At 46.0% G+C, this 25,631-nt stretch overlaps 1 protein-coding gene across 6 annotated transcripts in view; it reads left to right on the forward strand.

The window, feature by feature from the left end:
- Positions 1-25,631, forward strand: part of RUBCN (rubicon autophagy regulator) — a 74,136-nt gene that overhangs the window by 45,645 nt on the left and 2,860 nt on the right. For 3 of the 6 annotated variants that reach the window (XM_043996370.1, XM_043996371.1, XM_043996366.1), the window contains 20 exons: positions 2,217-2,300; positions 3,958-4,117; positions 4,644-4,750; positions 5,455-5,611; positions 6,265-6,801; positions 8,142-8,186; positions 11,692-11,787; positions 12,527-12,642; positions 13,508-13,712; positions 14,247-14,348; positions 14,747-14,812; positions 15,298-15,372; positions 18,344-18,404; positions 19,231-19,363; positions 20,817-20,962; positions 21,646-21,710; positions 22,110-22,348; positions 23,084-23,145; positions 24,242-24,395; positions 25,252-25,345. In XM_043996370.1, the coding sequence (XP_043852305.1) occupies positions 2,217-2,300; positions 3,958-4,117; positions 4,644-4,750; positions 5,455-5,611; positions 6,265-6,801; positions 8,142-8,186; positions 11,692-11,787; positions 12,527-12,642; positions 13,508-13,712; positions 14,247-14,348; positions 14,747-14,812; positions 15,298-15,372; positions 18,344-18,404; positions 19,231-19,363; positions 20,817-20,962; positions 21,646-21,710; positions 22,110-22,348; positions 23,084-23,145; positions 24,242-24,395; positions 25,252-25,345 (2,704 nt within the window). The remainder of the gene's footprint in view (positions 1-2,216; positions 2,301-3,957; positions 4,118-4,643; positions 4,751-5,454; positions 5,612-6,264; positions 6,802-8,141; positions 8,187-11,691; positions 11,788-12,526; positions 12,643-13,507; positions 13,713-14,246; positions 14,349-14,746; positions 14,813-15,297; positions 15,373-18,343; positions 18,405-19,230; positions 19,364-20,816; positions 20,963-21,645; positions 21,711-22,109; positions 22,349-23,083; positions 23,146-24,241; positions 24,396-25,251; positions 25,346-25,631) is intronic. The other 3 variants (XM_043996367.1, XM_043996368.1, XM_043996369.1) reach the window with 3 other exon arrangements.

Consider the following 25,631-nt stretch of genomic DNA (forward strand, 5'->3'; position numbering starts at 1 on the left):
ACATCATTGGGTGGAGAGCAAAAAGAATAAAGACCATTTCCATGGAAATTGCATGTCTGATTTGGTCAGGTGGAAGAAACACTAGTTCTGGAGAATGAAGTTTTAGGTTTGATTTTTGACTGTCATTTATTACTTGCATGACCATTGGCAAATCTGATGATCTCTCTGAGTTACAGTTTCCTTATGTGTAAAATAAGAGGGTTTGGATTTAGTATGTTTGATCCTTATCTTAAATTCCCATGATTCTTTTTTTTTTTTTTTAAGTGAGGCAATTGTGGTTAAGTGACTTGCCCAGGGTCACACAGCTAGTAAGTGTGTTAAGTGTCTGAGGCTGGATTTGAACTCAGGTACACCTGACTCCAAGGGCAGTGCTCTATCCACTGCACCATCTAGCTGCCCCAAATTCCCATGATTCTTGAGGTTATGGTGCAAATAATAATATTTGTCATGTTGTTTGGAAGCAGGACATATAAGATTCAAGAAATTGCTACAGAGGAGGCTCTGTGGCAGAATGGGATGAACACGTGGATTAGGTGTGTCTGGGCTCAGTAGAATAAAAATCTAAGAAGCTAGGAAAGTGTAGTCTTAAGATGTCCCGGTGAAAGGATTTATTCATCCTGCTGTCATAGTGACTAATGAATAGTGAGACCAAGCAAGATCTCATGAGCCCAGAAGCCAAGTAACTACGGGCTCACTGTCAGTCCAGCCTAATAAAAGCAACATGGGTGTTTCCCAGGGAAATAATTGGAATACCCAGCAAGTCTGTGAGTGGCACCACTGTGAGTGAGAGGCACAACTGCAGTGGATAGCCCAAAGAAGACCCCTTCTCCTCTCTACCTCATATTTCACCATTTTAAACACAGGGAGGAGATATGCCATGGGCTTAATGTTTATTAGTAAAGTACTATGTATGAAAATAGCCAGTGAAAATGATGTGACGAATACAAAATATTAACATTACTTTTTACTGTTGTTAATAATATCTTTGATAGCCCATATCTGATTGTTTCCCGCCTCAGGGAGGAGGGAGGGGAGGGAGGGAAAGAGGGATGGAAATTGGAACCCAAAACCATAAATAAAAATGTTTGTTACCAAAAAATCTTAAAAATAATAATTAAAAAATTATATATTTGAAGTCACTTTGTCTACATGTTGAAAAATATATGTATCATATTAAAAAAGAAAACTCCCTAAAATTAGCACTAACTGTAAACTGAGCAAAACTATCTCACCCTTCATCTCCAGACACAAAACATAGTAAATACAGTCAAAGAAAAGAAATTTCTAGAAAATGAAGGCCAAACTCATTGCTGCTCCATATTCCTTTGCAAGTTCTCTGTCAAGAGTTTTGTTTCCCCTTTTTATTTCCTCACTAAAGATTAAGACTTTCAAACTTCTTCAGATTGCTGTATCATCAGAAAACCTTTGTGGGCATCAGGCTTTTAGCATGGAGAAGGAAGGGAAACTGTGACCCATCCTACTTGGATTTCCATTGTGTTCTCCAGTGGAGCCCTAAGAGCATAAGGAAAGCTATGGGCCTCAGAGTCACTCCTGGGGCCTTCTTTTCCTTTCCCCTTTTCCAAAGAAAGAAACCCTCCTCAGTCACAAGGATGGTGGGGAAGTATCCTAGGGCAGGGGTACCAGAAGTTATTAGTCAAGATAGAATGAACAGGATTTCCTAATCAAAATTTTTCTTCTTCCTTCAAAGAAGAAGTCAGAGTACAGAGGAGCCAAGTTATTTGCCCAAGGGCATCTGGTGGCACTGAAGGGAAGGAAACAAATTCCCAGGGTGGGCTTCTGCCGGTGCTGCTTCTGGCCTGGGACGAGTGCCAGAACCAGACTGTGCTCGGATGTGATTCTCTGCTGCTTTGCTGCATCCTGCCAAGTGGGCAAAAGAGACCAGGGTTAACATAGTCTGAGGCCTTTCCCCTCCTAAGACTGTTAGATCTTGGACTGCTAATCCTTCCAGAGCCAAGGTGATGAGGAAAAAACCCGGCTGGGCCCTTGGTGGCTTGGGTCTGCAGTCAGGACCAACTGAAGCTCTCTCTGGCTTTCTGGTCTGCCCATGACCAGCCGTGCATGTGCACCTAAGATTTAATAGCAGGTGTCCTTGGGGGTACGAGTGAAGGTGAGACCTCTTGTTGTCTCCTGGTACAGCAACCCTGCAGCTGACATGGAGCCAAGCTGGTATCTCACTGTTTGTGTTCCCTGGACAGGTATGCTGCCAACAGAATGATTACTGGCAGTTTGTGAAGGACATTCGGTGGCTCAGCCCTCATTCGGCCCTTCATGTGGAGAAGGTAAGACGTGGATTTGAGGGAGATGTTTGGGCACGCTGGGGGTAAAATATTATCATTCAAGTGCTTGCTACTTCTTTGGCCTAAGCAGGGGAGCGAGCACGTATGTGTATGGAGGAGGTGTACTGGGGGCAGAGTTCTTATTAACTAAATAGGGTAAGACGGTACCTATTTCCTAGAGAAGAATTGGGCTGGGGTGGAGGGATGGAGAGTGTCTTTTATTTTGAGCAGTAGAAGTGACAGGTTCGGCATATGTGACCTCCAGGTTCCCTCATAGCTCTATGAGCCATTGAAGCTCAGTCATTGATGGAGAGTTACAGACAGCTGTGGCAAAGGAGGGAAAGTTGCCCTTTCTCTTAAGTGACCCCTAAGATTCCTTTTCATCTTGAAAGTTATGATCCTGTGACCTAAGAAATCCCTCTGACTTGTTAGAATGGAGTGTGTACACTGAGGACAGTGAGGGGTTGCAGACTCCAGGGCAGCTGGCAGCAGGTTGTCTCTGAAACAACATCGGTTAGGAAGGGACGGGAAAAGGCTTCAGAGCACACTTTGGGAGCACCAGTAAGGGAGGAAATAGCCAGTTTCCAAAGACTCCCTTTGCCGGGCACCAAGTGACTGACAGGTTTGGCTGTGACTGTGCTGTTGCTCTTATTCTCCTACCTGTTTCGGAGCAGAGGCTGCTGATTGTGGTAGCAGCATAATGGCAGAGAAGGTGAAAAGATTTTCCTTGGACTGAAGTTTAGATGTGGCCATGGTCCTCTCAGAGAGGAGAAGCCAGTGTCTACTTGCTCTGACCTGCTGCTCTTGTCCAGAATTCCTTGATTTGTTTTCCTCTGGCATTTCTGAAACATCCTGCTGGGGAGCCCTTTCTTTGCAGGGGCTCTCTAGCATGGCTGACCACGTGAGTTAGTCCACTCACTTAGACTTTCCTTAGGGGTAAGACAGGAGGGGAGAATGTCGCTGAACCATGTAGGTTCATCATGAGCTTTTCCCTCTTCTGGAACTGTTTATCTGGTCCTCATTGTTTCTTCCTTCCCTGGTACTTTCTGCCCACTGTAATGTGCCAGTTGTCTGAGGTGTTCCTCCCTGCCCCACCCTCCAAAGCCATAAATTCACCCCATTCTTCCAGCCTCTTGAGGTTTCTTTGGGTTTTGTTGTTGGTTGTCACTTCCAGATCCATGACATTGGCAAGTCAGTCCGTGTAAATCAACAGACGTTTTATTAAGTACTTGTTAGGTACAAGAAGAGAGGCACTGTAGTGGAGAGCGAGCTGATTTCAGAATCACAAAGGCCTGGGTTCATGTCTTAGATCTGATACCTTCTGACTGTGCAGTTCTGGACAAGTCACTTAACCGCCAAGTGCTCTCTGGCAGCTCTCCGAGACTAGGAATTGCAGAGCAGGTGATAACTCTCTACTGGTAGGGGATCCTCATTAGGAGATCTCTGTGCCATTGAAGTTGCAAACATAAATGGTAGAGCTGGAGGACCCTTAGAGGCCCTCTTCACTCCTCCCCAGTTCCTTGACCCAGGGACTTTAGGGGGTGGGTATGCCTATTCTCCCTCAGTTCAGTTCTGAAAGCTCTGGCAGCCCTTGAACTTGTCATGATGATAGAGGAGGCTTTCAGTCCTGACACACACATGCGATTGCTGTCTTTCCCAGTTCATCAGCTTGTATGAGAATGGCCAGTCGAGCCCAGATGGCGTGAGGGACCAGGCCATTGCAGAGCTGTGGCTGCAGCACAGCCTTCAGTTTCACTGCCTCTCTGCTCAGCTTCGGCCCTTGCTTGGAGACAGACAGTACATCAGGAAGTTCTACACAGGTAGGTGGAGGCCTGTGTGCCGGGTGAACCCTGAGCCTTTCCTTCCCTGTCCTCACACTGCCTCACAAAACACTCTTCATAATTTCCAAGACAGTGGTTCCCCTATCTCAGTGTCAGATAGCAGTGTTGTCAGCTCTCCCTCTTTTCCTTTCCAGGGTCCCCCCCCCACCTTCATCTTATATAATAGGGCCAGTGTTTACCCTTGCGGTTACACACACACACACACACACACACACACACACACTCACTCACTCACTCACTCACTCACTCACTCACTCACTCACTCACTCACTCACTCACTCACTCACACTGAGACCTCTGATTACCAGCCTTTTATGCATCTGTTCCTGATTGACTTTCTTCACAAATTGACTTTGTTGCTTCAAGGCCCATACTCCCTAGTCTCTTCCTAGCTAGAGAGTGGTTCCCTGCCCTACTCCCTCCTCCATCCAGTTGCTGCTCAGAAGGCAATGGGAAAGCCACTGATTGCTCCTGAAGCTCTTCCTGGTCTCCTTTCTCTTTGTAGATGCTGCTTTCCTGCTGAGCAGTGCTCATGTCACAGCCATGCTGCAGTGCCTGGAGGCCGTGGAGCAGAACAACCCCCGGCTCCTGGCTCAGATTGACGCATCCATGGTAAAGCAGCCATGGAGGTGTTAAGATGCCTCGTCCTGTTGCGGCCTGCTTTAGTTTAGGGGTTCAGGAACTGCAGGCAGAAGAGGAAAATCCCACTCCCCTCTTCCCACTCTGTTTTTGCAAAGTAGAAATGTCATCAGGTGGGCCCTAGGGGTGAAGAAACTGGAGATGGGATTGGTTTGGGGCCTGCTTTCTATTTTGAAGGGTTGATTTCCATTTAAAAAGAAGCATTAGACTGCTGCCAAGACTTCCCTTCCAAATAGGCCCCTCCCCAGGGAAGAGGCACTACTAAAGGAGGAATGGACAGTGCATCCCTAGTAAGAATGAAAGATGCAGGTTTCAGGGTCTGGACTGGTTCCCTGAAATCCGTTGTCTGCCCTAGTCTTACACACAATAGGTTTTACCCTTCAAGTATTGAGAACATTGGGTTGGCTCTTGTTTATCAGGGTTTCTTGGCCTTCCTACTTGGTCAGATGTACCTGAACTGACCAGTTAGAAAGATTGTGGCAGCTGAGGTTAAGGTTCCTCAGACTGCTTATTGGAGGAGAGGTTGCGCTGCAGTGTTTGATGACAAGTTCAGGCTGCAACCGAATCCCGAAGCCAGGAGCCAGCTTTCTCCAGGGGCCCCCGGAGCTGCTGGGTGTGCCTGCAGTCCTCCTCCTTCAGGAGCCCTGTCCTTGGCTTCAACTCTTGTTTCTTTTCAGTTTGCCAGGAAGCACGAGACTCCGCTACTGATGACCAAAAGTCAGAGTCTCACAGCACTGCCTGGCTCATCCAGCACTCCCTCTGCCACGTATGCCCAGCACTGTTACTTTGGCTCCTTCTCTGGCCCTTACCAGTCTACCCCTGTCCCCATCACAGGTGAGGAGGCAGGGGGACGGACCATTGTGTCCATGCAACCCCTACTCTGTTGGGAATAAAATATGCTGTGTGTGTGAGTGTGTGTGTGTGTGTGTGTGAGAGAGAGAGAGAGAGAGAGAGAGAGAGAGAGAGAGAAACTTGTGATTAGGGTATTTAAAGCTTCTTAAACTTTATGTATGAACTTAGTCTTACAGAGCAGCCCAGGACAGTAGGATAGAGAATAATAGTGAAAAGAGAAATCTTTTTAAAAATTTTCCTGGCTTTATTGCCCACACACCCAAGAAGGATTTTCATTCCATGGAGCTTTTCCATGGTATGGTGGAAAAAGCTCTGGACTCAGAATCAGGATCTGAGTGTGAATTCTGGTTCTGCCGCTTATGTATGTGGCATTGGGCAAATCACTTCACCATTCTGAGCTTCCAATTCCCCTATAAAATGAGGGGTTGGACTAGGTGACTTCTCTGGTCTCTTCCAGTTCCATAGGTTTACTGTGACCTACCTTCTCTAGGTTTACATATCTAGCACAAGGTTGGGCCTATGCTACATCTTAGATAAATACAAATGAATTATCCAGTTCCTTTGGTTGTATGAGCATTCTTTAAAACTACTATGTGATACCAAATTACCCTCTGTCCCTTTTCTTTGTATTGTAGACAGAAGACCTGCTTCCTTCTGCCTCTCTGCCCCTCTACGGAAACCTCAAGAAGGCAAAGAGCCTGTTGCACCGGCAGGGGACCCATCCTTCCAGGGCTCCTTACCTTCTCCTGAAGTCTCGGCATCGGCAAGGGATTCACCACCCTCCCCAAACGACATGAGCTCTAGCGCCCTGACCAGCCCCAGTGAAGAACCTTGGACCAGCAGCCAGGATGACCCCCAGAGTGATGCCAATGATGGGCCTGAGTATCTAGCCATTGGCAACTTGGGCTGTCGAGCCCGCGCTTCCAGCTGTCAGAGTAACAGCAGCAACACCAAGAGTAGCAGTTCTAACTTATTCTCTTCCAGCAGCTCCCAGAAGGGCAATTCTCCTGCTTCCTCTGTAGGGGAGCAAGAGGGAGTTGGGCCCAGCCAAGTGCCCGGGGTCCTTCGAAGGTGCAGCTTTTCGGAGGGCCAGACACTGGTTTCTGGTGGAGCCAAGAAGAGCCATACCCGTTCACATTCTGACACCAACATAGCTTCTAGGAAAGTCCAAGGTAATGAATGGTGAATTCAGAACTCTCAGTCTTGTTGAATTGACATAGGGATAGGTTGTAGCCTGGAACCTCTAGATTATGAAAGGAAGCTCACTATTGCTGATGGTCTCATGAATCCATGTGCTGCTGGGGAAGGGAAGTTTTTCTGGCCTACCTGATTCTGTGGGTCTTTAAAGTTATTATTCTCTCCTTTCATCTTCGTTTCTAAACAGATTAAAAAGTCTTTTGTGGCTTCTCTTCCCTTGATCTCGAGCACTAATAGAAACTAGGGCTCATGGTTGTTAGAGTTAAAGGGATTCCCCTAGGATGTTAAGTCCCCCACCTCTTAAAATCAGAGAAACTACCTTCATGAACTCTAAGAACAGTTTCACTAAATTTCTCCTTTCAGTATTTCCTTTGCTCAGGCTGGTTTAGCACAGAAAGCTGCTTTGAAAACAGTCCCATGAGACATTGGGGTTTGTTGCTGGAGAATAGAGGGTAGAGAGTTAGGAGTGGGGGAAACCTTTGTGACCTAGGAAATGGAACCAAGGGGGCTGGCTCCTCCACCATTGGTTCTCTTTGGGTGGCACTGACTTTCTCTGCCTTCTTCATGTCAAGGCTGCGTGGCCTCAGAGAAATGGGGTTTGCCATCTGCCCCGTCATCTTCCTCCCCAGGCTGTGTGGATGGTAGCAGCTCTCTAGAGGGTTTCTACTGCAGTGGCATTCTCAGAAACTCACAAAGCTGCCATGGACCTTTGGTCCTTGAACCCAGCCTTGGGTGGGGAAGGTCCCCATTTAGCAAAGAAAGGACAGGAGAAGAGCCCTGCCCAACAGCTGGGGCGATCTTTGGTTTCTGGTGATATTCCTACAGATGCTAAAGGTTTGTTTCTTGGAGGTCAGGAGACGGGGGCTTCATCCTCAGCTGCCCACCTTCATAGTGATTCCTTTGACCATGTTGATTTGGCTTGTCTGGAGATGTCTAAGAAAAACTCTGAAAACAAAGGCTTTGTCCTGCTTTGTCCCTGTTGACAGCTCCAGGAGTGGCTGGGCTGCATCCTCTGTTTCAGAATTCCTGCTAGTCCCCGGTTCCTGCCCTGCTCTTGCTCACTGGCCTGTGTCCATATATACTTTTCTCTGCCCCTTATTCTGAATCCTGTCACAGGGAAGCACAAAATTCCAGAAACAGTATTAGAAAATGGAGCCAGGGAGGGTTTCACTAACGGGGTAGGATATTCCTCATAGATGGTGAAAGATGGTATATGGTAAGTAAAAGGGTCGGTCTCTCCTCTCTCTCTCTGTTTGTCTCACTGTCTCACTATTGTTTCTGTATTCTTTCTGCTTTCCTTTCTCTCCACCTACAGAAGGCCTCAGGAATATCACCATTATAGTAGAAGATCCTGTTGCAGGTTTGGGAACTGGTCCTGTTCTTTCTTCTCCTCACCTGACTCAGAGCCTCCCTTCACATTCTGGTGTTAAATCAAGTACAGTTAGTTTAGAAGCATCTTTGCTCTTCTCTTTTGTTAAAGCCTTGATTGAGCATTTACTACATTTTAGGCAGTGGGCCTAAGCACTGGGGATATGCAGAAAGGCAAAACCCATACTCCCAGCCTTCAAAGAGAGTACACTCATGGTGGGCAGACACCATGCAAACAACTATGTATGTACAAGATAGGCAGCCTCAGAGGGTAAGGAAAGACTGCTTGCAAAAGCTTTCATGGGAGCTGAGTTTTGGGGAAAGTCAAGGAAACTGGGAAGCTTGACACTAAAATTGGCTTGACTGACCCTTATGGCATCTCTGCCGAAATGAAGTGGTTCAGTCTCTTGGCAGCCTCTAGAAGGAGAAGTCAAAAGTTATCCACACGATTCTTCCCATTGAAATTGAGAGATGCAAATCATCCAGAGACCTTCTGATGGGTTGGGTGGCACAGTTCCTCAGATTGACACTGAACCATGCTGCTTCTCTTGAATTAACACCAGTTTGTGTTTTCCTTCTTAGGCCCCAGAGCAGGTGCTGCACGCTCATTACCACCCCCACTTCTTTTTGCCCTTTTATCCATTTTCCACCACTGTCCAATCTGTGGAGTTTTTTTTTTTTTTCCATTTCAGCCACTGCTCAGGGTTTTCTCAGTGAAATAAGTCTTGTTCACGTGGTCTCTCCTGTGGTTGTTGAACAAACATTAGAATTGTGTCCAGTGGCTTCTCATCAAGTTTAGATGCTACATTCTAAAGGGGGCAGGGTACTGGCAAAAACAAAGGAAAGGATTCTGGAAACCATGTCCTTAAAAAGGATGGCTGGAAAAAAGTAGTATCTCTAACCCGGGAAGAACGAGACTAGGCGGAGATATGATAGTTGTCTTCAGCATTAGAGTTTTTAATATATTTGCAGAAGGCATTCCCCTTGTTCTGGGCTGGTCTGTAAGACAAAACGAAGGCTGGAAATTGTAAGGAGGCAGGTTTTAGCTCAACTTAGAAAGGAAACTCTTAATTCTAACAGTTTATTCAGTTACTGAATAGATTACTAGTAGTGAGGTCCCCATTGCCCAGATAGTAAAAATTGCCATCTGCCAATGATAATTGGAGAGGGACTTTTTCCACTACATTGTAGGCTGATACTTTCCAACTGAAAATTCTGTAATTTCTGGGTCACTGAGCGTTCTGTTCCATGACTTCCTGGGCACACCAGACCAATGGCTAGTTATCTAGTATTGACCTCAGCAACGTGTCTTTATCACACACTACTGGCCTTGCCATTCTCTCCTTACTCTGATGTCTGGTGGTCGGGGACACATACAACCTGACCAATGTGATCTTTGAGAGCTCAAAGTTGAAATAGTACACCAGGGCCCCACCTGACCATGTGATAGATAGCGGGCCATAAGTAGAACAGCTGGACAAGTTGGCATGCTTTGTTAAAGAGAGGAGAGTTGGATATCACTTGCCCCTTATGTACATGTCTGGGACACCCTCCTTTTCTCCTGGCAGCTGTGGCAGGTGAAAGATAAAATGACAGGAAACAAAGGTTCTAGCTTCTGAGCATATTGATTTATTAAACCGTACATGCCAATTGCCTGACAAATATGGACCAGTTGCCTTCCTTAGCTTTAGCACTGGATCCCAAATCCAGGGGGAGACAGATTTTTTAATATACATTAGAAACAATCAAATAGGACCAGTTAATTAAAAGAAAAAATTAAGCAGAATACAAAATTAGGTCATCTGATTTCTAATTGGAGAAACACTTAGGGATTTTCCAATTTGGGAGAAGGAGACTGAACAGATGCAATTCCCTGAAATCAGGAAAGGAGGTGTCCCACTTCACAAAGTGTCTGTATTCACTCAAAGGAACATGGAAACAATGATTGATTGATCAGTGTGGGGCCAGTTTTCAGATAAAACATATGGGTGGCTTTAGATTTATACTTGTGAGAAAACTCATTGCATCAATCTTAAACTCTTGAGTTTCTCATCAGCATAACCTAGGTCTGGTTAAGGGTCTCTAAGCAGCAGGTAGAGGTGCTCCAGATTCCTGGCCTTGTTAGAGATAGGTACAGACAATAAAATAAGGTTTTCTTCCAATCTTCACAATTGAATAAACTTTTCTCACAGGACAGAAGTTGGCCTGGACCCATGATTGAATAAAAAGGGAACTGAGCTATTTCCGGAATTTTGTCACAAGATGGAGTCGGTGTGGTTCACTCAATTCCCACAGTGAACCACTTTCTGCCCTAATCCCCTCAATTCCTCACAACTTCAGGGTCCACTCTGTTCCTTTTTTTTTTTTTTTTCCGGGGCAATGAAGGTTAAGTGACTTGCCCAGGGTCACACAGCTAGTGTCAAGTGTCTGAGGCTGGATTTGAACTCAGGTACTCCTGAATCCAGGGCCGGTGCTTTATCCACTGCACCACCTAGCTGCCCCACACTCTTTTCCTTTTTGGTGGAGAGCTGTCCATGACAACCTCAGAATACCAAAACCTGCTTTCTTGCATCGAGTTTTATGCTTCCCATAACCCTTTTATGCTGAGACAGTAAGGAACTGGCTTCTGTCACAACTCTGATGAGGCTGGGTACCACTAGTCCAATCTCTTTAACATGGCTTTTCCAGTGATAGCTGTCTTGCCTTTTCCTTGACTGCTTGGTGATATTGACATTAAGGTGACTGCTTGATTTCTTGAACCCAGTCTGGGAATGGGTTTAATTTGCGTGTGTTAAATTTTCAGTCCAAATCCAAATGTATAAAATACAATTGAGCGACCCGGTACAGACCTCCTTGTGACTTTGCAGTCTAACATTCAGCAGAGATAGGAAATTTGAATATGTTTGCCTTTCTTTGGCATTAAAGAGATGACTTCTAGAGGCATTTGCCCTAAATTGAGAATGTTATGAGTGGGGTAGTCCTTATTGGAAGACAGGTGAAATAAATTGAGATAGTTTTTCTGGCAATCCTTTACCCCTTTGGGTTAAAAAAAAAAGGTTTTTTTTTTCTTCCTGGGTGTACTGAGGCAATCAAGTGGCTATCTGGGTATGCCCATTTCTGACATCTCAGTGAGACAGTGATCCTGTGAATGATTTTGGCCCTTAGCAAGAAATCCCCTAGAAACAAAAAACATTGGGTAAGGAAGAAAAAGACAGTGGGATAACTTATTCATAAGCCTCCTTTGATTTGCTTATTACCGACATAATTATGCACTCTTGCTAGCTTCTCTTCTTGCTGTTGGAGACCACTTGACTTGGCTTCATTTCTCCTTTCCTGGACTGTTCCCTGTTAGTATGCAGTCTCCCCTATTTTTGTCAAGAGAGGTAGAGAGGAGCACACTTTAAAGGCTTAAATTCTACAGTTGAAAGGGGATATTTCTCCCCTGTTCATCCCTTTCTTTTGTCTTTTTTCCCCATGTGTGCTTGCTGATAATCCAGAAGAGTCCAGAAATGATAGCTCAAAGTTGAAAGCACCTGTCTCCTCTGGCCGAAATAGTGAAGTCATCCCTCCCAGCTCTCTGGACATGGAGTATGGTGAGTGAGTGTGCGGGGTGTCAAGAATGCCAGGGCTGGGGGAGAAGTGAGGGTGTGTTTTGTATGTTTTCTCTCTTCATCTCCCTACTCTTGTGCTGAACACTCCCCCCCCCCCCCATCCCCACACATTCTAGACTCGCTCAGCTCTTGTAGAAAGTACATATTGTACAGGCTAACTTTGCCTTTCGCCATTCCTAACTCTGGTTCTATAAGTCACACTTTTCTGTTACTTTCCTTTCTTGCTTCTCCTCAACACTTCCCTCCTCTCCCTCTGTTGGCCCTTCTGTTGCTATCTGATGGTCTAGATGGGATGGCTGAGATCTCCTGCAGAGTCAGTGGGACCTTGAAGATGCCCTTGTGGAGGCCTTGGTGAAGTGACTAGAGAGAGAACCCACTGTGTCTAGAAGCCCCCAGTAGCAGGCCTAGTACCATATCCTTTTCTGATTATTAGCAAAGGAATTTGGGGCAGTGGTATAGGCAGCAAACTGAAAAGGCTCCGTCTGGGCCACCCCTGAGTTCTGGCGGTCTCCAGTGACCTCACCAGCCTTGCCTATCAAGAGTTTCAGTGAACTGGACTTCCTTAGGTTTAGAGGCACTCCCGGGGGAGACAGAGTCTTGTTGCTGGGAGAAAGCTGGGAGCATCTTGAATGTTCCAGATACTTCATTCTTTGACAAGCTGGCTCCAGTGCTTTGTGCCCCCATTCCAAACTGACCACATATCTGCATTATTCTTTCCCAGATGGTAATCAGTACCTATGCTCAGGGGAAGGCATGTTCCGAAGGCCTTCAGAAGGACAGTCCCTCATCAGTTACCTGTCTGAACAGGATTTTGGTAGCTGTGCGGACCTGGAGAAGGTAAAGAGGCTCAGGGGATAAAGAAGAGGTGTCGGGGGCAGCTAGATGGTGCAGTGGATAGAGCCCTGGAGTCAGGAGGACCTGAGTTCAAATCCAGCCTCAGACACTTAACACTTACTAGCTGTGTGACCCTGGGCAAGTCACTTAACCCCAATTGCCTCACTGAAAAAGAAGAAGAGAAGAAGAAGAGAAGAAGAAGAAGAAGAAGAAGAAGAAGAGGAAGAAGAGGTGGCTTTGGAGACCATGGTCCTCACATGAATCTCTCTGGTTTTTACCTTTGGAGAATAGAAGCTAGCTCAGGCTCATCTCTGGGCAACTGCAGGGAGCTTGTCTCCCCAAATCTGAATAGTTTGTCCCTGTTCTTTTGCCAGAGGGTTGGACAGTGAGGAGTTGGGTGTGTCATCTTGTCACTTGATTCATCCCTTAAAAATGCTCTTCTTTCCAGACTCCCTACCTAAGTGCTTTGATACAAGTTATAGAAAACAGTATTCACTCTTGTTTGTGTAAGTCTATAGGAAAGACTCTGCTGGGCAGGCCCTAGGGTACGAGGAAGGGCCCTTGGCCCCTGCTGTGACTTTTGTTTCTGCCGGAGGTAGTGCAGGAAGAGGTGGGCTTTGGAGCACCAGAGGGAAGGAACTGCTTTCACATGAGGTGGAGCATAGTTGCCCAGAAATGAGGGCAGAGAGAACTTAGAAAAGAGGTTTTCTGGTGGTCAGCTCTTCCTCTGGCAGCTTCTACAGTGTGATGAGCCAAAGTAGTGAGTGTCTGGGGATAGCAGTTTTCAGAGGTTTAATCAATGAGACCTTTAAACAAGTAACCTGTCTCTTCACCAAGTAACCTTCCTTTGGTACCTTCCCTGTCCTAGGAGAATGCCCACTTTAGCATCTCAGAGTCCCTGATTGCTGCCATTGAACTAATGAAGTGCAATATGATGAACCAGCACCTGGATGAAGAAGAAGAGGACGACAGTGATAAGGAGATCCAGGAGCTGAAACAGAAGATCCGTCTTCGGAGGCAGCAGATCCGCACCAAAAACCTCCTCCCTGCCTACCAGGAGACCGAGCATGGAAGTGAGTCTCTGTGGTCCTGTCCCAGGTTGCCCTTGACCTGCCTGCTTTAGTCTAGTCCTTTGGGGACCTCCTGAGTTCATTTGGAATGACATACTCCTACCAGGGGGCTATTCTGCTCCTACGTGGTATGCCTCTCCATCATTGCATCTCTGTTTTCCCTACAAGACCCAGGATGTTAGGCTTGACCTAACAGGGCCTGGCCTGTTTTTCATCAAAAGGAACTACTCTTGTCCAGAGTTAGTTCCTGTGTTCCCACAGGTGGTTTTTCTTTCCTGCTCTGTAGTAAGCTAGGGTAACTCAACCCTCTGGGAAGCCACGGCTACATGGCCTAACTTTACATTCTGTTTACAAGATGAATTCTGAGATGATAGACCAGTAAAATGTTTTCATTTTTTTACCCTGTTTTACCAGTTAGGGTTTCACTTGATACCTCCTTTTGAGTTCCTATTGTGTCCTATCACTTAGGGCCTCAAAGCCTTACCTCCATCCCTTGCTGATGGCCCATGGCAATTAACTGCTTTCTCTTGAAAACAGGCTTTCTGGTCACTTCCAGTGGCTCGCAGTTCAGCTCACGTGATTCAGCACGACTTTCTGACTCTGGCTCAACTGATGAAGTTGATGAATTTGAGATCCAAGGTAAGAGATGTCACACTGTAACACACACATTTCCACTGTTTTCTTCCCTCAGGCTTGGATAGGAGCCTCAGCAACCTACCTTAGGTAGGCACTTACTTTAAAATGAAACACATCCCTTATAAGAAACTATTTATGTCTATAATTATCCACAGTAGCTTGCTTCCTGGTGCAGACCTATCATTTTCAGAGACTCTGGGTTCCTATTCATATCAGTGGATGGAACTCATGTGCTTATGCAGATTTCCAGATAAAGTAACTGGATCTTTGCTTCCTTTGAAGTTGACTTATTGCTCAAAATATCTAGATAACTTGGAAGTTACTACACATAGAAGCATAGAAGCCACTTCTTAGTTCTTTTCATGAGAGCCACTCAAAGGTCTTTTCATTTTTCCTTCAAGCCCATGAAACTAGGAGGGAGAAATCTTCTGAGCCATCATTGCTAAGAAGTGAAACCCTCACCAAAGGTGACTTTCTGACATGGTATTTTCTCTCACTGTGCAGACATGAATGTAGTTTTATGACCCTGAATCTGCCTGCTAACACCAAATCTTAAGAACCATAGAAAGATAGATGTTTACCTTGAAGGGAAACATTCTCATGAATGCTGAATTGACCTGAAGCCTTTGCCCAGGGGCTGTTCCTGGCCTGGCTCAGTTTTTCCAACTGACAAGATTGAACATTTGTGGACCAAGTGGGGCAGTGGTTATTACCTTGCTCTAGGGAGAGGTGAAATAAAAATAGCCTTTAAGCTCTGGTGGATACCTGCTCTCTGGACGTGACCCCGATTTCCTAAGGAAGGCTAGAGTTTGATTTGGGGATGTAAAAGGGAAGAATTAAATCCTGGCACCCAGAAGGAGGTAGTGGGCTTCAGTCTTTTCCCCACCTTGTTACTTCTCCCTCCTATGACCTGAGCACTGAAGTGCACCATTTTGTTACCATTGTTACGCAGATGGTAGTGATGGGTCTAACCTGATTCACACGTCAAAGAACGGACTGTCAGTGTCCATGGCTTCATTGTTTTCAGGTAGCCTGTGTTAAAGAGTCTTTTCTGTGCGTGTTTATGTATGTCTCTAGCACGTGTGTGTGCCCTGTGATTAATGTAGCTCAATGTCAGTGTTCTAGAGCATGGCAGGGCTTCTTGGGGAATAGGCAGAACCCTGAAAATGGAAGCCACTTATATAGAATGAGTCTTCCTGAGCTCCCTGCATCCACAGTACCCAGCACATAGATAAAGCAAGCCTTATTGAGCTTGCTGCCTCTGAAGTCCCCGCCACCCAGCTTGTGCTTCTCTGATTCTTTCATGCTCTGAAAATTCCAAGATAAGTGGTGAACATCGTGGGTAAGTTAGAGATGAGAGGTCAGAGGATAATTTAGCCACTGGTGCTGTCTGGATGGAAAGATCTTAACGAGGTGGTATGACAGGAGGTCTGTAGAGTCTGAATTCAAGAAGCCTATGGTTTGCCTGTCCTTAGGATTGGCTCTTACCAGGTAGACTGTGAAGCCTCGTGGGCCAAACCACTAGCTCTTCATGGGAGCTAACTGCTCCAAGGTAGAACACATTCTTTCATAGAGTTATAATTAAAAACAAAATGTTTTATTAAGTAGCTAAGCATACATATTAAGTGATATTACTGATCACTTTTATAAATTGGTATATGCAGTTGGAAGTAGTCTAGAAAGACAGTAATTTAGGGACCTTTCTCATTCATCCTTAACTATTACCTATCCCCACTTAATTAATCTAGTCTTTCTTGAGTAGTAGAATAGAACTAACTTACCTGAATCTAACAGATCTCAAGCCATTTTAGCACCAAAAATCTTTCACTAGCTTAGTCCCTTCACTTTGTTTAAGCTGTCTGGTCTGATGAGGAACCGGGCCTTATTTGGCCTTTCTGACATTTCTGATCAGCTAAGATGCTTTACCGTGTTCCTTCTTACATCCTCCCATCCTCTCTTAGCTCCATTTGTTCCCTTTACTATTCAGTAAGGAAATTTCTTTCTATGATTTCTTTTAGGATTAAAATCCCAAATCCTTGAGGACTTTTTTCTTTTTTCTTTTTTTTAAAGCCTGCTCAGGGTCTCCCAGTTCAGTAAGCTACATATCAAAAATATCTCTTCTTCTACGCTAATAAGTGTTGTGGTCTGTTCTGTGGAGTTGTCTTCTGTGAATCAGAGGCAGTTGTGACTTTTGTTTGGTTCTCTTCTTTATTCCACCTGACTTAGCAGAAAAGAGTAAGGAGGTCTAGAGGAGATGGAAATGGTTATCCCCAAAGTTCCTGAGTGGTCTTGACTTTCATTGCTTGAGAAGGATCTGAACTTGGGATTTATGATGTAATTTCCATCTATTAGAAATGGAGATCTGGACCAAACCGTGGAGGGGCTTGAATGCTGAGCCCAGACCTTTGTACTGGAGGAATCACAGTCCCCCATAGTAGGGTTTGGAGCACTCGTGGTGAGCCAGCAAAGTTTGACGGATGTAGCATTTTGTGACTGAGGACATTTGACATTTTGGGTGCCTTTCCTATTTATTCTGTCCTTACTTTGAAGAGAACTAGTTACCTGAGGGTTTTCTTTTTCTTTTTTAAATATAGCAGCCTCTTCCATTTCTGGGAAACAACCTACCTTGCCTTCCTTCCTTTCTTAGCACCTGGAGACCTAAGAACTCTAAAGCTTGGCCAACTCTCTGTGGGCTTCCCTCTATTTGATGTGTAGGGGAAGGAGCACTGGTTTGGGTTCAGAGGGCTTGAATTTGAGTCCCAGCTCTGTTTTCTTAATGTAAAATGTCCAAATTGAACTATTTCATCTCTTAAAGTCTTTTCCTACTCTGAAGCCTCTGATCCTGTGAATTTGCCAGGAAATTAGTTGATTAAAAATTATCTAGCTCACATAAGTGAAGGGCACATTGTCCAATGTTCATCTTCCTTTGAACCTCTTGCCAGAGATCCATAACTTGAACAAGTATACGTGCACACACACAGACATTTAGGCACCATGTCAGTAGGCATTGAGTTCATAAAGTTACCTAAGTGCTAAATGAATAGAAAGCAGAGGAGTAGTCAGAGTTTGGGATGAAGTTCATCAGGGATGCAAGTTTTGAGCTGACTTTTGAACGACTGAATGAGAATAGTGAGAGCATTTGGGTCCTCCTAACCTAGGCAGAGCTGCTGGGCATCCTTTGCTTGATCTCCTTCTCTTCTCCAGATCTCAAGAGTAAATATATGGGGTGGTTGAGGATACTCAAAACTTACTCCCAAATATCTTGATCTCCTTCTAGAACTATGTTCTACTCAGTTTTTTTTCCTTTGGGAATTTATTGAACTTAGTCTGTGCTCCCTATTTCATTGGACAGTGAAGCCTGTTTGGCAGAGCCTTTCATCTTTGAGGAACACAGACAGACAGACAGACAGACAGACAGACAGACAGACAGACAGACAGACAGACAGACGCACACGCACTTGCACTCACAGACACACACACATACTCAGATACACTCAGACACACACACTCCCTCACAGTCCAGAGGAAGCCTTTCTTAAGTGTGGCTCTGATGAGACATTTCAGTATTCATTGGGGCAGTACCAGAATAGTGATGGGGCAAAGAGAGTTTGGTTGGGGTTAGTTGTTTCTTGTTGCTTTTGACCCCGCAGTGGTGTGACACTGTCCCTGTTAGAATGCTTCCTTAGCTTAATCTCCTTCCTTAGTCTTTTCCTACCAGAGTTTTGTATGTGTTTGTATGAGTCCATAACCACTGTCACCCTTGGTGCTGCGTGTAGTATCACTGACTCAGCCTAATTCTCACCTGGGGGTGTCACCTGTGACCGATGAACTCTGGGTTATGCCTAGAATGTCACCGAACCTGTCCCCCCCTGTGACCCTGTTTCTCATCCTCCGTAGAAGTCAGCACATAGTGGTCCCCTGCAGGGCGCCTCGCCGACAGTAGCATAGAATGATTGTTTACTTCACGGTCATTTACCTTCTTTTTTGTTTCCATTCAGATGCTGACATCAGGAGGAGCACAAGCTGCAGCAGCAGATCCCACGTTTCTTCAGAGTCCTTGTAAGTGTTTCCATGGTAAAATCTCCTTCCCCAAGGCATGAGGAGAAACTGTCAGGTCTCTTGGGGGATTGGGGACAAAAGGCCTTGGCTGCCTCCAGGGTTAAGACCACAGGTCGGCCCAGTTATGTCTGATGATGGTGGGGTGGCTAGGTGGCGCAATGGATAAAGCACCGGCCCTGGAGTCAGGAGTACCTGAGTTCAAATCCGGCCTCAGACACTTAACACTTACTAGCTGTGTGACCCTGGGCAAGTCACTTAACCCCAATTGCCTCACTAAAAAAAAAAAAAAAATGAATATGTCTGATGATGGTGAGCGTGGAGGCATTAGAGCAGCAGCTGCAAGGTCACCTGTCCAGGGGTGTGGGGAGAGGATTCCGGCAGTGGGAGGGAGAGAAGGAGGGCAGGTGTCCTCTAGGATCGAGTGAGATACTATTTGTAGGGGGTTTAGCATTGTGCTTGGTACATAATAAGCACTGTATAAATGCTTATTATACTCCTTTTCCCTCCCTTCCTTTTTTTTTTAATTAAAAAATAAATTTTTTTTTTTTTGCTTTGGGTAAGGCAGTTGGGGTTAAGTGACTTGCCCAGGGTCACACAGCTAGTAAGTGTCAAGTGTCTGAGGACAGATTTGAACTCAGGTCCTCCTGAATCCAGGGCTGGTGCTCTATCCACTGCGTCACCTAGCTGCCCCAGTACAACACATACTTGAAGAGAGAGTAGCCTTTCTTAAGTGTAAACAGTTATGTGATAAGGGAGCTGGGGACTTGAACCCAAAGCCAGGGCACCATAAATCAGATCTCTTCCCCTGTCTTGTTCTCACCACCAGCTCCCACTGTTTCCTGCATTCCACATCAGCTGAGGCTGTGGCCATGGGACTTCTGAAGCAGTTTGAGGGGATGCAGCTCCCAGCCGCCTCAGAGCTAGAGTGGTTGGTTCCTGAGCACGATGCCCCACAGAAGGTAAAGGTCCCCATGCCATTCTTTTCACCCTCTTCCATCCAACATTGGGCCTTTTCCACAAGGCCGCCTCACAGGACAGTTCTCCTCCCAGGCCCTTAGCACACATGACCTCCAAGTGACGAGGCATGTGTCCCGCCCAGGGTTTTCCCCTCACTTGATAGGGGAAAAGGTTGGCTTCTGTATCCACTGCTTTGGTACTCCTAGGCTGCACGTTAGACTAAGCAGCAGAACTGGCCTCTGTCACTTCATCACCTGACTGTGCATGAGGGAGCCAGGGGCAGGCTTACCGGCGTACACAACTGGCCTCTTCACCCCAGAATAGAACTTTTCTCTTTCTGTTTTGCTTTGGGGGTGCTAGGCAGCTTTCCACACAGTGAATCTCTACCCTAATCCTAGTCTCCTCTCATCCATAGGAAGAAAAGAAGAGTGTCAATAAGATGCAGGATATTTTGTCAGATTCATTCAGAGAGAGGCCAGCCGAGTTTGGGGTCAGTCTCAGGCTTCATGTTCATTCCCTAGCAAATCCAGGGTCCTAGTCCCATCCCCATGCCCTCTTACATCCTGAGGGGAGTGCAACATCCTCCAGAGCTGGGGGTTTTAACCTGGTATCTGTAAATTTCTTTTAAAATATTGTGATAACTATTTCAGCAAAATTGATTCTCTTTGTAATTTTTATTTTTTATGTTTTATGCATTTAAAAACATTATTCTGAGGAGGAGGCCATACATTTCAACAGACCACCAAAGGAGTCCCCTTTGGCAATGACAGTCATAATAAAAAGATCAACAAACCCTAATCCTAGACTAAAGCTAGGTCTGGCCCCAAAGCAGGCATGGAATTCTGGGTTGGCCCCTCATGCTCGCCTCCTTTTGGGCCATGGTTCCCTCTTGGGGACAGTGATAGGATTTTTTTTTTTTTTTTTTTTTAGTGAGGCAACTGGGGTTAAGCGACCCGCCTAAGGTCACACAGCCAGTAAGTGTTAAGTGTCTGAGGCTGGACCTGAACCCAGGCACTCCTGACTCCAGGGCCGGTGCTCCATCCACTGCGCCACCTAGCTGCCCCAGTGATAGGATTTTAATAGCAGAGAAGAGTTCTTGGGAGATGGTTGTGACATTGTGCCTGAGAACCAGTGTACTTGGCTCAGACAGAGTGGCTAGGACAGAGCCCAGGGAAGATGGGGCAAGGACAGAACTGGCTTAGAGAGAAAGCTAAGGTTACCTGATGTCACTGAGGGGTCTTTTGGGCATCAAATTTGTTCACTGGCAAAACACATGGGATGGATCATGAGCTTCTGGAGACCAGAGTCAGTTTCATTTCTGTCATTGTGTTCCCTAGCACAGTATTTTACAAGTCGTAGGTAGGGGCTTAATAAATTCCTGTTGGTTGGTCAACAAGGGAGGGATGGATTTCCTGTGTTGCTGCCTTCCAGGTCACTCTTGTCTCTCTCTTCCAGCTTCTGCCCATCCCCGATTCATTGCCCATCTCGCCAGATGACGGGCAGCATGCTGACATCTACAAGCTGCGCATCAGAGTTCGAGGGAACCTGGAGTGGGCCCCACCCCGTCCTCAGATAATCTTTAACGTCCATCCTGCCCCAACGTAAGCAATCAGTGACCACCTTTGTTTCATAAGGTGCTAATGTGATCTCTTTTTCCCCTTCTCAGTATGTGGACCCATCAACTATAGTACCCTACCACCTCATCTAATTCCCTTTAAGTGGGAGAGGATTATGGCCGCTCCTGAATCTTATTCTTTCTTTCTTTTTTTTTAAAATTTTTTTTTCCTGAATCTTATTCTTTCAAGGGGTTGATAAGTGACACTAGTCACTAGCTCTGGTCCCTACCCAGAGTTATTCTTTTAACAAGATCATGAGCTGCTGGCATTCCTTGACTTTGATCCTCTTTTCAGTGGTTTTGAGTGGTTTCAACCATGTTTGTACAGTATTTGGTATTGAGTGGTTTCCTTCTGTTCTGTTAATGCCCTTCTTTCCCTGCTTTTTGATCCTGTATTCTGATATGAAGGTCGTCTTCTGTAGGCATCCTTTCTTAAATTACAGCCTTCTTCCCCCAGGGTCAGTTATGGTCTTTATGAGGTCCTGCCAGTATTGGGGTGACAAAAGCTAGACGGCCAAACCTGCAAATAAGCCAATTTCTCTTCTCTTTGTAATCTATTCTTGGGAAGTGAAAGCCCACTGGTAGGGCCTCCAAGCCCCTTGATGTGAAGGCACTCAGGATACACTAGCCAAGTGTCTGCTGATCCTTGACTCACTCCTCTTCCCACAGGAGAAAAATTGCTGTGGCCAAGCAGAATTACCGCTGTGCAGGGTGTGGCATCAGAACAGACCCTGGTGAGTACCTTCTTCCCACCTTGCTCCGAGGATCCTGCTTCCTACATGATCCACACTTGGGAGGCAAAGAGGGAAGGTCAGAGGAGAGATGAAAAAAAGAATGATGGGCAGTATCCAGAAGAAGGAGAAAAAGGCTGAGACAGGAAGGGGTGAACCTGGGAGAGCCCTGACAGGCCATGAGAATATCATTGGTTGTCTATGATTGTGTCGCTGATTGTGGAGAAAGCTACGTGCTTCAGCCAGGTCCCTGGAAACTAGATCCTTAGCAGCCTTCAGGGTGGGATTCTGTTATTCCTGTGCCCGCCCTCCCACCAAAGACACCATCTGTTCCCCACCTTTAGTTGAATACAGGACCCTAGCTTTACTATTGTTGTCTCCCTTGGCCTTCCTGCTCCTCAGACTACATCAAGCGGCTTCGGTACTGTGAATATCTGGGCAAGTACTTCTGCCAGTGCTGCCACGGGAATGCCCAGGTGGTCATCCCTAGTCGCATCCTGCGCAAATGGGACTTCAGCAAGTACTACGTCAGCAACTTCTCCAAGGACCTTCTTACCAAGATTTGGAATGATCCGCTCTTCAATGTGCAGGACATCAACAGTGCCCTCTATAGGAAGGTCAAGCTGCTTAATCAAGTCCGGGTAAGACCCTGGGGAGAGATCCCATCATAGATTCTTTCCTTTCTCATTGCCTCCTTTCTTCGTGCACCAGGCAGCCTCCTCGTATCTTCCTGCTTTTCTTTGTCTTGGCCTTGGCCTTTCGAGTTAGGCTCCTTTCTTCTCCCTTCTCAGATATTTAGCCTAAGGCAGAATCCCAAACCTGAGAATGACCCTGACTGTCTGCTCCAGGGAAGGAGATTTAATGCCCTGGGGTCTGTCATAAGTCTATGGACATAAATCACTCAAAAGTGTTGTTACTGGTAGACTAAGTGTCTGGGGGCTGGGCTTTTTTTTTTTTTAGTGGGGCAGTGGGGGTTAAGTGACTTGCCCAGGGTCACACAGCTAGTAAGTGTCAAGTGTCTGAGGCTGGATTTGAACTCAGGTACTCCTGAATCCAGGGCTGGTGCTTTATCCACTGTGCCATCTAGCTGCCCTGAGTTCTTTTCTCAGCTCAGCCATCAGTGTTATGAATTTGAGCAGACCATCCAGAGAATCTGGAGAGCCCTGCTTCTTCAGGTCTGTCATCCCTGGACTGCCCTGGGAGGAGGTGTACCAGGTCTTCTTAAATTCATGGCCTCTGGTATTCTGAGGAGTCTTCCAGTACAGGTTCATGGATAGGTAGGCTTCTCAGATGCCAAGGAGTAAGCCTCTTCTGAAGCCCTAACCTCCTTTTTCCCCCCTTGTTCTCTTCCCCCTCCCTCACATCTCTTTGCTCAGCTGTTGCGGATCCAGCTGTACCACATGAAGAACATGTTCAAGACGTGCCGGCTAGCAAAAGAGTGAGTCTCATGTGGGCTCTAGAAACCTGGGATCCCTTTCGAGGAGCCACTCTCAAACTTTTGGGTGTCAGGACTTCTTCCACATACCTAAAAATTATTGAGGGCTCCAAAGAGTTGTTGTTTACATGGGTTAACTCTACTGATATTTACTGTATTAAAAATGAAAACCAACAGATTATTAAAATTTCAATTTATTTTAAAATCCATTACATCTTTTTTTTTTAGTGAGGCAATTGGGGTTAAGTGACTTGTCCAGGGTCACACAGCTAGTAAGTGTTAAGTGTCTGAGGCCGGATATGAACTCAGGTACTCCTGACTCCAGGGCCAGTGCTCTATCCACTGCGCCATCTAGCTGCCCCCAAATCCATTACATCTTAACAGCAATAACATTTTTGTGAAAAAGAACTGTTTTCTGAAACAGCATTTAGTGAGAAGAGTGGCCTTGTTTTACATAGTAATACAAATCTATTTGATGTCTGGCTTGATAGAAAACAGCTAGATTCTCATATCCGCTTCAGCATTCAATTTGTTGTGAGGTTTTGACTGAAATATATGGAGAAGATCCAACCTTACACAGATAGACAGTTAGAAAAGAGCAATTTTTTAATTGGCAAATATCTTACTATTACTAGAAAAATAGTTTTGGCCTCATAACCCTGTTCCCTTCCCCATCAGACCCCTCAGGGGGGATCTGTGGACCACTCTTGGAGAACCACTGCGTTCTATGCTTTCTCTATTTCCAAGCCTTGCCCAGTAAAGCCCAGACCACTGGCTCTTGGGAGATCTAAAAATGGCAACATGAAAACTCCCTCCCCAACCGTGCTTTGGTCACCTTCATCTCATGGAAGAGACTTTGGGGGTGGTGACTGGAAGTAGGGAGGGGGCTCTCCTCTGTCTCCCATTTAGTTGGAAAGGGTCACTTTCAGGAGCCTACTCACTGTCAGGGTTGGGGGAGTGGTTTGGTCTAGAGCAGGTGGGCATAGTAAGAGTATGCTCTGGCTGGGGCCCAAGGTTCTGTGGCTGCCTGCACTGTGGTCTGATGTGGAGGGCTTCTACAGTCTTATCCCCACTGTGTCTCCCTCCTGTGTCCTCACAGCCTCCTGGATGCCTTTGACACAGTGCCCGGCCACTTGACAGAAGATCTCCACCTGTACTCCCTCAATGACTTGACTGCCACCAAGAAGGGGGAACTGGCTCCTCAGCTTGCGGAGCTCGCCAGGGCAGGCGCTGCGCATGTGCAGCATTGCATGGTGGGAACTTCTTGCTTTTTGATTCATGTGATTGATTTGGTTGATAGGAGTTAAGTTCTGAGTAAATAGTGAAGGAAATAGCACAGGAGTGCTTTGTACTAGATTATTCTTGAAGAGATGTCGAGAACAAGAAGGGAAGCCTTCTCTTACATGGAGGAGTAAGTCCCAGAAGACTTCAGTCCTAGCAGTGCCCTCGGGTCACCTAGCAAAAGTCTTATTGTCTGCAGTGCCTGAAATCCAGAGATCCCTTACTTCAGTACTCAGACATTTCCCATTTTTCGTTCTTAGGGTCTCCCCTGTAGAGGAGCTTGGAGCAAGGGAAAGGGCAGAAAATCTTGTTTGGGGTTAGAAGGATGGCAAAAGTTCCCACTTCTGTGGTGGAGAGATGACCTCTCCCTTTGTATTTAATACTTATTGTGTACTTGGAACATTTTGTTTTCACATGATGACCCAAACTGCAGCACTGTTTTTAAGATGCCTCAGACACCAGGAAGGTTGCTCACTGATCCTTCTCTTCTTTCCCCTCATTGAGAATTAGTCTGTGGCCAAGGGCAGGCATTGGGAATCCAGGCTTGCTCTTGGCCTTGACCTCCAAAGCTCCTGCACAACATTCTTGACCACATTGCTAGGCTTAGCTCTGTCCTCTTCTTCCCCTCCGGAGCTCTAGAGTTTGTAGTACATGGAAGGAAGCAAATGAGTCAGATCTCATGGACACAGGGAGAACACACACAGACTCTCCAACCTGGGCACTGTTTGTCCCGACTCCCTGTTCACACTACCCTCCAGTGTGATGCCCCTTTATGCTGGCCCCTGGTATTCTGCCTTTCATCCCTTTCCTGTCTGTTTTCTTTCCCAGCTCTGCCAAGCCAAGGGCTTTATCTGTGAGTTCTGTCAGAATGAAGATGATATAATTTTTCCATTTGAACTTCATAAGTGCCGGACCTGTGAAGGTGAGGCCAAAGGGAAAGGGGAGAGAGCAAAGGTAACCCGTCTTGTGCTGTCTTTTCAGTTGGAATCCTGAAAAGGTTAAGAGTGGGGAGAAGGAGGTCTGGGTTCTAGTCCTGGCTGTCTTACTGGCTACCCAGTGACTTGAACCAAGTCTGTTAACTTTGGAGGCCTCCATTTTGTTAATCTAAAATAAAGGAGTGAACTAGGAGATCTCAGAGGTCTCTCCCAGCTCTGGAATTTCAAATGTGTTTTTGTTTGTTTTTGTTTTTGTTTTAATGACCAGCTACC

This window comes from Dromiciops gliroides, chromosome 3 (assembly GCF_019393635.1).
Source record: "Dromiciops gliroides isolate mDroGli1 chromosome 3, mDroGli1.pri, whole genome shotgun sequence".
NCBI classification, from domain to species: Eukaryota; Metazoa; Chordata; class Mammalia; order Microbiotheria; family Microbiotheriidae; genus Dromiciops; species Dromiciops gliroides.